This window comes from Ursus maritimus, unplaced genomic scaffold, assembly GCF_017311325.1.
Source record: "Ursus maritimus isolate PB19 unplaced genomic scaffold, ASM1731132v1 scaffold_24, whole genome shotgun sequence".
NCBI classification, from domain to species: Eukaryota; Metazoa; Chordata; class Mammalia; order Carnivora; family Ursidae; genus Ursus; species Ursus maritimus.
The window spans coordinates 19,170,424-19,183,375 of record NW_024424897.1 but is presented as its reverse complement, the minus strand read 5'-3'; the positions used below and the strand labels follow the sequence as shown (position 1 = coordinate 19,183,375).

Here is a 12,952-nt window from a genome sequence, read left to right as displayed (position 1 = left end):
CTCTGTACAGAAAACGGGCAGGAGAAGACAAGCCCTTTCTTTCTATACTCCTCACAGCAAGGCCAAGAATTAGAAGATTTTAAAACTGGATACCACCTGGTTTTGGCAAAAGTACAGGGAAATGGGAACCATCAAGTCCACGGGGGCTGGAAGAATACAGCTTCATTCAATCTTTCTGAAGAACAATTTAACAATATGTATCAAAGACCAAACACTCCAGTCCTAGGAATTTATACTAATGAAATCATTGGGAACGTGGGCAAATATTTAGCTATCAAGATACTACCATACGGGGGGTGCCTGGGTGGCGCAATCGTTAAGCGTCTGCCTTCGGCTCAGGGCGTGATCCCGGCGTTATGGGATCGAGCCCCACATCAGGCTCCTCCGCTGGGAGCCTGCTTCTTCCTCTCCCACTCCCCCTGCTTGTGTTCCCTCTCTCGCTGGCTGTCTCTATCTTTGTCAAATAAATAAATAAAATCTTTAAGAAAAAAAAAAAAAAGATACTACCATATGGGTGCCTGGCTGGCTCAGTTGGTAGAGCATGCAACTCTTGATCTTGGGGTTGTGAGTCTGAGCCCCGTGTTGGGTATAGAGATTACTTAAAAAATAAAAAATAAAAGATATTACCATAGTGCTGTACATAATAGCAAACTGTGCCTCTTACCCTGCAACCCTCATATTCGGCAACCGGTCAAATAAATCATGGCTCACCCAAAAGACAGAATACTATATAGTAATTAAAAACGAATCACTGAAGAAAACTTAATGACATAGAAAACACAACATTACAATGTAAATACGTGGAGTAGGATATAAATTTTTTTTTAAAGATTTTATTTATTTATGTGACAGAGAGACAGCCAGCGAGAGCGAGAACACAAGCAGGGAGAGTGGGAGAGGAAGAAGCAGGCTTCCAGCGGAGCAGGGAGCCCGATGGGGGGCTTGATCCCAGGACCCTGGGATCATGCCCTGAGCTGAAGGCAGACGCTTAACAACTGCACCACCCAGGCGCCCCGGACATAAATATTTTTTAAAGATAAGGTATACACATATCCTTGTGCACATACAGGAAGAAGAATGAAGACTATGTATCAGTAAGTTAATAAGAATGACTACTGAGTAACCCACAGAATTTAATCTTTTAAATAATTAATGTATGCACATGGTATAAATTCAAGGCACAGGATAGTCAGAGAAAAGTAGGGCTTCCTCCTTCTCCTCCCAGTCTTCTACTTCCCCGCTCCGAGGGCAGCTACTATTACCTGTTCTGCGAAGATGCTGGTGTGAATCTTTAAATGCTGTAATACAGTGCTTTTCCGAGACTATTCTTCCTGGAGTACTGAAACATTCCTGTTATCAAATGCCGTAGATATGACGAGGCTCTTATCCCATTCATAAGTAACCCTGATATTGGTCTTGAGCATGAGATATAAGAAGTAAAATTGTGGGGGCGCCTGGGTGGCACAGCGGTTAAGCGTCTGCCTTTGGCTCAGGGCATGATCCCGGCATTATGGGATCGAGCCCCACATCAGGCTCTTCCGCTATGAGCCTGCTTCTTCCTCTCCCACTCCCCCTGCTTGTGTTCCCTCTCTCGCTGGCTGTCTCTATCTCTATCGAATAAATAAATAAAATCTTTAAAAAAAAAAAAAAAAGAAGTAAAATTGTGTACTTTCTTTTTTAAAGAAAAAAGGGGACTTACAGGCACCAAAGAACAACTACCAAATTAGAAGAGAAAGAACAAGAAATCTCTATAAAACAACGCAAGGCTAGATTGTCTCTAACAGAAAGAGAACTCTGTAGGCTCCAATTTGGCCCCAAGAATGAACACACCCCCTCTCTTTGATACAGTAGTGTTCTCATAGATATACTTGCTATAGGGAGAATTGGTTTTGAAGGTTTAGCTTATTCATTAAATTCCAGATTGAGTGTGCTGCCATGAGCCAGCTGGTCTGTACGTATGTGTGTGTATGAAATAAAAGGCAGCATGAGTCCCGTTCAGATGCTAACAATCTACTTGGAGGAGACCAGGTACCACACAAAACTGTTAGACCATTCATTCTAAAGGATGATACACAGGGCGCCTGGGTGGCACAGCGGTTAAGCATCTGCCTTTGGCTCAGGGTGTGATCCCGGCGTTCTGGGATCGAGCCCCACATCAGGCTCCTCCGCTATGAGCCTGCTTCTTCCTCTCCCACTCCCCCTGCTTGTGTTCCCTTTCTCGCTGGCTGTCTCTGTCTCTGTCGAATAAATAAATAAAATCTTTAAAAAAATAAATAAATAAAGGATGATACAAGCAAATGTCAGAATGTGGGGTGCATGCTCCCGAACGCAGAGGACACGACAGACACCCCCCCAACACACGCTCTTTACCTGAGTGGTTAGAATATCACTCTGAGAGGACAACCCTGAACGGTCTTCAGAGAGGCTTGTTTCACTCTGATACCCGGATGCCACTTCACCTTAAATGATAAAAATAGCTTCAGATGTAAAAACAGACAGACAGCACACACTGCAACTTGCCGCACCCATGCCTTCCCATTGGCAGGACAAACTTCACTTTCATGTTATGTAAAATGATTAAGCTCCTCGTTTTGGGACACTCGGATTTCCTCTTGGAAATCAAAACAACGAAAACCAGAAAGAAGTCCACCAACAGTTAGATCTCATTCAAACAGAGAAGATGTGCTAGCTGGGTAAAGGACTTTTAGGGAAAGGCACCTTAGGAGGAACATGGGTAAAGTTTAAGAAGCAGTGGCTTTAGTTGCACTTGGAAGCTTGTAAAAGGTGCTCCCCCACAAGGCATCAACAGTTAGCTCATTTCTAGAATACGACGGGGCAAACACAAAAACCTGGTTCCAGTACCTAAGTCTGAATCCACACTCTGTTCTTCGTGATTATCTTCGTCCAGGCCAAGCTCCCTTTCATCATCATCATCTGAAACCAATTCCTTGTCGCTCAGAACATCCAGGTTTTCAGACTGATGCCTCACTTGTTTGGAAGGGGGATCGAACATCAAGAAAGGGTCCTGGCTGTTTGTAGTCACTGTCAAGTCTTCCAATGCACTGTGCTGTGAAGAAAATAAGCTCCCAGAACACCTTGCTTCCTCACTAAGATAATGTTCCTGGGATGCCTTTGCTGATGGTCCCTGGTTACTGAGGTCACTTAAACTACTCTTCCGTGAGTCTAGGTTCTCCTCTGTTTTCTTAGACAGACCCTCTGTGGCAACAGCATTGTGACTGGTAGGCTGAGAAGGTGTGTTGGTTACTTTACCAAATAGTAAGTGTTGGAAGCATGGAAGCTCTTCCTCTTCACTGGATGTGTTCTCTTCCGAGGACTCTAATTTCCTGGCCCCTCTTTGGTGACCCTGGGCCAAACGTGTTTCGTCTAAAGGGCTTCTTCTGAAGGCTCTTTTCTGGACACTTTTGCTAAAAACAGCAGATCTTTCCCTAATGTCACTTTCAGCAAAGCTGCTTTTTCCCTTTATTTTGTCACCATTTAATAGGTCATCAGGTGTCTCCGAACAAACCTGAGAAGCGCAAGTGCTTCCCATCGGTTGTTCGGGGTTATCTGAAATTAGACATGGAGAGAAATCTGCATTAACAGACAGAACTACGCCTTCATTTTCTCCTTGCCTTTTCATTTCCGGATGTTTACAATTACTTACAGGAGGGCTTTGCTTATAGACTTCAGGTTGCATAAGACCTAATCTGAGCATAGCATTTAATTTAGGTCCTCGGTGTCTACCTAGTTCTGCCTGAATGTTTTCACCACTGGAACCCACTTCATTAGTACTGGAACCCACTTCATTAACACTGCTTGAGCTGACTTCCTTCAAAGTGCTTTCTCTAATGTTATTTTGGCTAATTGTGCTCACTGTACTTTGAATGACGCTCTCATTTCCCATTGCTCTTTCAGGTGACATTGAATGCTGCTCAAACCTTTCCTCTGACGGGTTTTTCTTACATAGAGTTTTAACAGATGATCTGATGGGAGAAAGTGGTGGTATATGGTAAGGGTTCTGGGAAATTCCATGGTTATTTGCAATAAGGAGTTCAGTTTCCTTGCCTCTGAACAGAGATGACTGACAAAGCCCAGAGCCTCCTTTTATGCTACATTTGGCATAATCACCTGGCTTCTTAGCTTGCTGACTAACTGCAGAAAAGCCTGCAGTTGCATGAACTGCCTGCACATGCTTGATTTCAGACTCTTTCTTTCCCTGATTTTCTTCTTTTTGTCCACCTTCAAGAGTGACTTTTGGACTTTGTTTCCTTAAGGCCCTGGAGTGGGCACAGACCATTGCACAGTCCTTTTCTGGATCTTCTGGATTTGAAAACAGAGCAAATGACTGACGCTTTGAAACCTTGAATGTGTTGTATAAATACTGTGTGTCAAGTTCACTCTCTTCCATTGCTATTCTTGTCTCCTGAGTGTGGTTATCTTCACATGTCAGTGGATCTGCAAAACCCTCTGTGTCATTTCTAGTATCTTTAGAACAACCGTGGATAGGTTCCTTGGGGTTTTCAGTTGCTGCGCACAGATTCGCACGTCGATTTGGTGCTGTTTTTGTCTTCCTTAGGGTGTCAGCTTCCAGTAACGAGATACTGTCCTGAGTGCCGTAATCAGTATCAGGTACCAGTGAAATACGGGTACTCTCCACAGATCTTTCAGTTTGCAAACCTCTTCCTCCACCCAAGAGCAGCTCTTTGGGATCTCTGGTACTATCAGACACTTGAATCCTTCCTAGGCTCTCTTCTGGTTCTTCTCTTTGAAGGCTAGGGTTGACAAGCTCTTGAGGTTTATTAGAACTTGAACAGTTAGCAAAAAAACCAGGCACGTTTGTCAAATTTAGCTCTGGGAAAGTATGACTGGCAAGTCTCTTATTTATCTGTTCCCCTGGCTTACTGCCCCTCCTGGCTCCAGTTGCAGGTTCTTTACCTTCCATGAGCTGAAGCGTTTTGCTGTGTCTGACTGGCATTTGGTCCAAATGCTGTTTCTTCATCTCTTCACTGCTAGAACAACTATCGATCTGTAGTTCGCCATGATCAGGCGGGCTTGGATTTCTACTGACTACGAATTCAAGTGCACAAGCGTGCCTGGTGGAGGACTTCCTCCTCAGCCTGTTCTTCTTAGGGGCTTTCGAACTGGAGCTATTTAATTCCAGTTCCATATTGCTTATACTGCTGCTTATCGGTTCAGCTTTGCTTCTAAAAGCAGATTCTTTTTCCAATGATTCTGTTGGGTTAGCATTTTTCTCGTTCTGAACATAATCACCTTTTGCTTCATTCTCAGGACCGTTATTTGTAATATTCATCACGTGACCATTTCGTGCGATTTGGTTGGTTCCCTCAACTAGCTTTTCAGGAGTCTTTGAAACAACGGCCAAATCTACTTTCTTGATAAAATCCTCAGGAAGAAGGCCTGATGTAGTTCTCCTTTTACACTTTGCTTTATTTGTGAGGGGATGGGCTCGCGTTGTCTGAGGTTCTATAGCACGAAATCCTATAATTAGGTCTTCATTCGTGTGGCTAGGGAGGCTCGCCCTCCTCCGGTAGGTTTTCCCAAATATTTTATCTTCGATATTACTCTCTACTGACTTGGGGTGGACTCTTTCACTTCCACGTATCAAAGCAACCTGAGGATCACTGGCCATTAAATCTACTTTCTCAGAAGAACCAGAATATCCGTCCACTTCATTTGGAACTTCTACCGCACCAGCTACTCCAGTATTCGAGTCAGAGCCCCCGTCATGTGAGTCATCAGAAGGTAACATTCCATCACTTCTGGAAAACCACTCATTAACTTTCTGTACGCTACTATTCAGCGTTATCCAAGGAACATCTTGGGAATCTCTAGGACTGTCAGAGCATGCAGGTTTCTGCTTCCTCGGTTCTTTTCTCCCATGCAGGGGATCAGCATTCAGAAGTACCTTTTTCTCTGTGCTGGGAGTCTGCCTATCATTACATGTTTCCTTACTTCCAGCCCATCTGCTCTGTTGGCTCCTTGCTGAGCCAAGCTGTTTGCTTTTATTACAGAATTCAGCCTTTTCTACATTCATTCTGTCTTTAGTGAGTAATAAACTGCTGTTCTCATGCTGTAATGAGCTGGTATGAGTATTTGTGCCACATGGCTCCACATGCAAGTTTGAAACAGAAATACCCTGATACTTTTCTGGATGCTTCTCAGTTGCATGCTTCTCAGTGGTGGTCAAATCTTTATTACCGGATTGATGATGTTCAATATTTGTTATGTCCTCAGAAATTTCACAGGCAGCTGAAAGTATACAAAAACAACAAGGTGCTTAAAAACTGAATTATCATGAAAAGAATATATACATTTAATACAACTTGGGGGTGGAAATAAAGCACCTGGCTATTTTTAGAGAAACTAGCCTCATAAACCACCAAGTATACTGAAGATGTAGCTCATGCACTTTCACAGAATTCCTGTTTATCTAGATTCTCATTATTTCCACTCAAAATACTTAAAATTTTAATTTCAGAATTTTCCCTGTTCATAAACCACACCTCCTATTTCCCTAACCTCTGACTAAAAGCAAACTGGGCATCAGATAGACAGTGATCTGTTCTATCTTCAGACTCATACTCCCTATATTTAAATACCAGTGTACGAAAGATGAAACACAAACACATCAGTTAAAAGTAAAAGGCAACAACCAGTTACATAGGGTACTATTATAATCACATCAGCCTCGTGCCATTGAAACAGATCAGCCTGTACCACGATACTTGAGAAAGAAAGACATTCTAACTCTGTTGTGAATTATAAATGTCCCAAATGGTCTTCAGAATAATCTGATTACAATACGGGATCTACCCATTCTCTCTTCAGTGCTCGTTAAGTTGGGAAGACTTGTCATTACCCTTTTTTGCAGGATTCAAACTGGCTTCAGCCCTGGCTCCTTGAGGGGTGATTTGTAACAACTCGTCGTCTCCCACACTATGGAGAAAAGACAGAAGCCTTCATGAGAAAACACTAGTTATACGCTCACAGAGTTGTCAAATAAGCAAGATCGAGCATTTCAGCTCCTCTAGGTACGGTTGCAGTAAGCTGATCAATTTGATTCAATTTTTGAAATTTGCGCTCTGCTTTAGTAACTTCCAGTCAAAATGAAATGGTCAAAGACTGAGGAAAAACAGCCACAAAAATCAGAGGAGTTGTATAGATACATTGCTTTATGGACGGGCAAAAGAGAACTAAAATTTAAATGATAGGCAAACAATAGCCCAAAGATAGTAAAGGAAAAAAAACCAACATAACTTAAAAGTCTATCTTAATGAGAAAGCAAGAGCAAAGATACTTAAACAAAGGGAGCACTGGGATAGAGTGGACACTGCCTCCGTGCTTCTCTTCTAGCTAAAAAACATTTCCTCCCAATGAGAGATGAGGAAAAAGTCATTTGCAAACAAGATCTGACTGGCAATGGTACCACCATAGTTCAGACAAGCCATCACAGATCTTAGGGTCAAGCAATAATTCCTAAGGAAAGCAATTTGACAGGTAACCCAGTTGGGAGGTGGGTGGCTTGTAGATTATTGTATAATTTATGTAGACAACACTTGAGAGATAGATGGAATTAAGGAACAGAAAAAGAATTGAAAATGAAGTCTTTTAATATTTTCAGGAGCCAAACTACCACTGTGCCTGAGGAACTAAGTTAGACACAACCATCTGCTGGAAGCAAGTCTGAGCAGAATTCTGTTATTTTATACTCTCCTGGACTCCACTCAGGTTTTCTCACCTATAAAAAGCAAACGATCTTTAAGACCTATTCCAATGTCATGATTCTAACCTAAATACCAATCCTTAATATTAATTAACTAAATACAAAATGCCAACTTCATGGACAAAGGCTCTCTTTAACTCACCTGCAATAACTTGCCTTATTAACTGTATCTTCAGAAGAATCAGATCCTAAAAAAATTCCCAGATAACAAATCAATAAGAGGATTTTTATTGAAAGGATTAAACTCGATAAATGTACTTGTTGCACAACAGATATTCATTCAATAAATATTACTGCACACTGACTATATATAAAATCTGCAGACACAATGATACATATGGCAGGTAACAAAGAGAAGTGGTTACAAGCACAGGCTCTGATGTCAGAATTCCCAAGCCTGAATCACAGCTCTGCCACTTGCTAGCTTTGTTATCTTGGCAAAATGTCTTAACCTCTGCGTGCCTTTATTTGTTCATGTGTAAAATAAGTATAATAATATTAACAACCTCGGGGGTTTGCCATACATCTTTAATAAGCTATGCAAGTAAGGTCCAACAGTGCCTGGACCGTGGTAAGTGCCCCCTGGTATTCGCTATTATAGTTATTTTGATTATTTTTATGACACCACACCTGTTGTCTCGGGACTTATGAGATCTTTAAGAGGGGAAAAGACCAAGGATCTTATTTTATAAAGAGGTGATCGCTACATCTTTTACACTGTTTATAGAACACCATGAGCCTGGAAAAATACATTATTTTATTTTCACTTCCCAAAGTTCCCAGCCATTGTATAAATTATGAGGCTTTTGTTATCACTGTAAGACACTAATCCAGCAACTATTATTCTAAACTTACAAAACCTGTGTCTCTTACCCAATTCAATGTAGACAGACTTATTCTGAGGCTGTATCTGCTGCTTTGTCCTCAGAGATCTCACAATTCCAAGGTCAGAGAGGTGGACACTAAGACTGGTTTCCTGCTAAGCAGTACAGTAAAGAATGATCAACTAATTGTTGGTCAGTTCTGTGTTTCTTTTCTTAGAGAGAAACTCCAGGCCATGGACGGACGAAACAGACCATCATAATTAGCTAAAATCTGATACCTGAAAAAAACACTTGGCAAACTACAAATCAAAATGAATGAGTTATGTGTGGTTTGAATATTTTTTCCCTCTCTGTTGTTTTAAACTTTTCTAAACTGAATATGTATTATCTATGTAATTGTTGAAGAAAAGCATATTTTGAAGCTAATACTTTGTGTTATAGTATAGACAGGGAACGAGATTCATTTACTGCACATTTCCAATCACATCTGATAACAGGGTTATGAATGAAAACCCAGCAATCCTAAGAACATTCAGTACAGGAAAGAATATTTAAAAATCCAACATTACTTTGATGAAGCTTTCCTTCTTTTTGAGTCCTTCAACATCTACTGAAAAATGAATGCTGGTACGATGAGAACTATTATTTTTAAAATCTGCATTATTCATTCATATGCAAGTAACAACAGAGCAAATCACTGCATTTTCTTTGACAATTACACCTTTTAAGTTGAAGCAATTTTCAAATGGTAAAAACTGACTTTTTTCCCAGGCAACTTTTCAAAGAAAATAAATTAGAAGATACTTCCTGAAGAACTGCAGTGAGATGATTATTTTAAAAACTAGCAAGCTTGAACCTTAAAACCATCAGTGACCTCATGGCTACTTTAGACAAGCCAGAATGGATAAAGAACTAAAGCAGGGCATGGACCCAGAAGGTCTCTCTTGCCCACACTAGGTAAAAACAGGGACCTTCTCTCGGCTCTTCTAAATCTTGACCAATCACTTAATTTACTATCTTACCTTGTTTACTGCCTTTTTTTTAAAGAAGTTTTTTTTTTTTTTTTAAGATTTTATTTCTTTATTAGAGAGCAATTGAGTAGGAAGGAGAGGGAGAGACTCTGAAGCGGCCTCTGCATTGAGCAGAGCCCAACGCAGGGCTCGATCCCATGACCCCCAGATCATGACCTGAGCTGAAACCAAGAGTAGGACACGTACCGATCGAGCCACCCAGGTGCCCCATGTTTACTGACTTTTTATGTAAATCCATGAGCATCTAGCACCTTCACTAATTCACAATGCTCAATAAAGAGATGTTACCAGAATAAATGAAAATGGCTTTACCAAGGCAGGGTTTTCAGGCTCACTCTGTCGAAGTCTTTTGGCACGGTTTCGATAGCCCATACTTTGGATAATAGAAACTTCCTCCTTTAGATGGTCAGGAGAGTTATTTTCCTTTTTTGAAAAATTATAGCTGTTTGCAACTATGAATTACAAAGGAAAATGTTATTGTTGTAGTTAGAAACAATATAGTAACTGTATCAAAAGAACCAAAAGAAATCCTGTGTATGCTCTCTCTGGTTTATTAAGACAATGCATTAAAGCTTACCTATCATTTTTTAAAATCTCCTTTGGAAATTCTACTCCTAGGAAACATACAGACTGTCAAAGTTATTTCTAATTTTTTTAATACCGAATCCAAGATACCAATGATGCAAGACACACCATTATTTTCTACGCCACTCAGAGAGAAAAAAAACACTAAATTAACAATGGCACACCGCAGGTGGTAAATCACTCCTAATTTTGGAGATGCTAAAATGTAAAAAAAATGTGCATCTCAGGACCTATAAAATGAGGTGTGAGACCAGTGGGAATGATTTAAAAAATAAATCACAGATAAAGAGTTAAAATTAACCTAGACCAAAAGGTGTTATTGCCTATTCACAGAATAACTGTGAAAACTTCCGAGTTTTAATGGACAGCCAGCCACTTGAGCGCCGGCCCCTGGGGCTACGCAACACTTACACTGCAATCCTGTGTCCAGCTCGAAAGCATGAATGATTTTCAACAGCTCTTCAACAAGTTGACTAAATCTTGTACTTTCTTGTAGGCTTCTGAAATTAAATTGTTTGAGAAACACTCAGCAAAGGATTATCAACTTTTTAAGGACACTAAAATAAGGAAAGATGTGTAAACGAAAAACAGATGTAGCAACAGCAAAAAAATTATATTTAGAGAACAGAGCTATTAGTGACATTACATTACAATCAAAACACCATCAACATCAGAACAAACTGTGTGGCAGGATTGGTTGTTTTCATAATTTTTTTTTCTTTTTGCCATTCAAGCCTACCAAAAGCCTGTAACTATCTAAAATTACAGTACTCTGAATCCATAGTAGATATACATCCACTGTATAGAGATCTTATCATTCTTTCTTTTTTTTTTTTTAAAGATTTTATTTATTTATTTGACAGAGAGACAGCCAGCCAGATAGGGAACACAAGCAGGGGGAGTGGGAGAGGAAGAAGCAGGCTTCCAGTGGAGGAGCCTGATGTGGGGCTCGATCCCGTAACGCCGGGATCACGCCCTGAGCCGAAGGCAGACGCTTCACGACTGCGCTACCCAGGCGCCCCGAGATCTTACCATTCTTAATACCTGAACTCCAGCCACCCAACCTTCTAATTTGAGCTCTCAGGGATTTCTGTGAAATGATGATTACGTTACTTCAAAAGCACAGATAGACTGATGTAGGAAAGATGTTAGGGTTTGAAGCCAAGAATTCTTGAGACGTCTTTGGTGCAAAAAGGTGGTTTTATTAAAGCCCAGGGACAGGACCTGTGGGCAGGAAGAGCTGCACCGGGGTCACGAGGAGTGGTCCATTATATACATTCAAGTTGGGAGGGAGTTAGGGATAGCGTAAGTCTCTAAGGAATTTTGGGAGCAAGGTTTCTAGGACCTTGAGGGGGCTAGTTATTGTTAGGAAAAGGTCATTTATTAGTGTCTAATAAAACCTTAGTCATGAGACCCTTCAGATGTATACGGGTGGGTCATATGCTTGGGGGATGATTGCCAATATGTATCTTGGGGGTAGAGATAAAGGAATTTTTATATGTTAAAGTAGACTTACAAGATCCTGGAGGGTCAGGCTAAGATTGCCATTTGCCCTTAGCAAAGTGTCAACATGGAGGCAGTTGAGTCCCTAGAGGAAGGTCACTCTGCCTGTTTCAGGGACTTGTCAATAGGCTGTAAGTAGTAAGGAAGTTTAATAATTTTTCTTCTGCCTTTGTTTCCCACATCATAGATGATAATGTCCAAAGAGAGATTTCGGTTTAGGAAAGCTGCAGGACAATATAATACATTTATTCCTTTAAATATCTGAGTGAGTACTATGTGCCAAACATTGAAAAAACAGAGCTGAGACTGAAAAAGCCAGTGCCCTAAGAGAACTTATATCCTGGTGGGAGAGACCCACAACGTATAACCACACTGTGCGTGTATAAATAAGTAGAAACAAGCGCAAGAAAGAAAAAGAAAAGCAGGACCTGGAGACAATGGGGGCAGAATGGTACAGTCCCACTTTAGATAAGACTGCACGCTTTTGCGCCATTCAGAAGCATTAGAAAGAAGCAATGAATTGCTCATACCTTCATAAGACAAACCCACTATAAAACTTTTAAGAAAATGACTTCAGAAATAAGTCATTTAGTACTCAGGCTTACTCCATCAGCCTAACACTCATTTATATATTTTTCTACTGATGAATAGTTTGACAGGAACCCCAGCTCCGTTATTAAGGAATTTCTACTTTTGCCTGTTGCTGTTGTGTCCAACCTCCCATCACTACCCAAGTTAGATACCTTTTGGTTATATCGTTCTTACACAAAGGACATTGTGAAGGTCCTTTCCTCTGGTTGAGAAGTTTCAGCATACAAAACCTATAAATTATAAAGAATGAAAGAACAATTCAAGTTACTTTTTTTCTGGTAGAGAGTATTCAAAAGGCAAATAGCCATGAAAAGATAATCTCACGACTGCCCTTAAGAGCCATTTTAAAGGTAATGGCAGGTGAATTACAACCAATGGCTTTAATTGTTTTTAGATGCTGCATAAGCAGAAACCAAACTACATAAGCAGTGATCTATGAAAAATGAACTTACATGCATATGGCTGACTGTTATGATCAAATTAAACTTATTAAAAAGTTAATATGGCATATTTAATGATATATTCATAATTATCTCACACTGCATAACCAGATATAAATGGTAAATAGCTTAAGTAAAATGATCATAATTAGTTTAAAAACTCAGTACGTCACCACAAAGGTATAGTAAATCAAGACAGTGTGCTGCTGGGGCGCCTGGGTGGCACAGCGGTTA

At 40.6% G+C, this 12,952-nt stretch overlaps 1 protein-coding gene across 2 annotated transcripts in view; it reads right to left on the bottom strand.

Annotated features, from left to right (window-relative positions):
- Positions 1-12,952, bottom strand: part of BRCA1 (BRCA1 DNA repair associated) — a 65,563-nt gene that overhangs the window by 30,778 nt on the left and 21,833 nt on the right. Inside the window, exons 1-8 of one of the 2 annotated variants that reach the window (XM_040640559.1) lie at positions 12,431-12,767; positions 10,596-10,684; positions 9,912-10,051; positions 8,618-8,723; positions 7,887-7,932; positions 6,881-6,957; positions 2,863-6,270; positions 2,371-2,459 (exon numbers count right to left, since the gene is read on the bottom strand). In XM_040640559.1, coding sequence (XP_040496493.1) covers positions 2,371-2,459; positions 2,863-6,270; positions 6,881-6,957; positions 7,887-7,932; positions 8,618-8,723; positions 9,912-10,051; positions 10,596-10,684; positions 12,431-12,501 — 4,026 coding nt within the window. In that variant the 5' untranslated portion in view covers positions 12,502-12,767. Of the gene's footprint in view, positions 1-2,370; positions 2,460-2,862; positions 6,271-6,880; positions 6,958-7,886; positions 7,933-8,617; positions 8,724-9,911; positions 10,052-10,595; positions 10,685-12,430; positions 12,768-12,952 lie in introns of those variants that run through there. The other variant, XM_040640558.1, reaches the window with a different exon arrangement.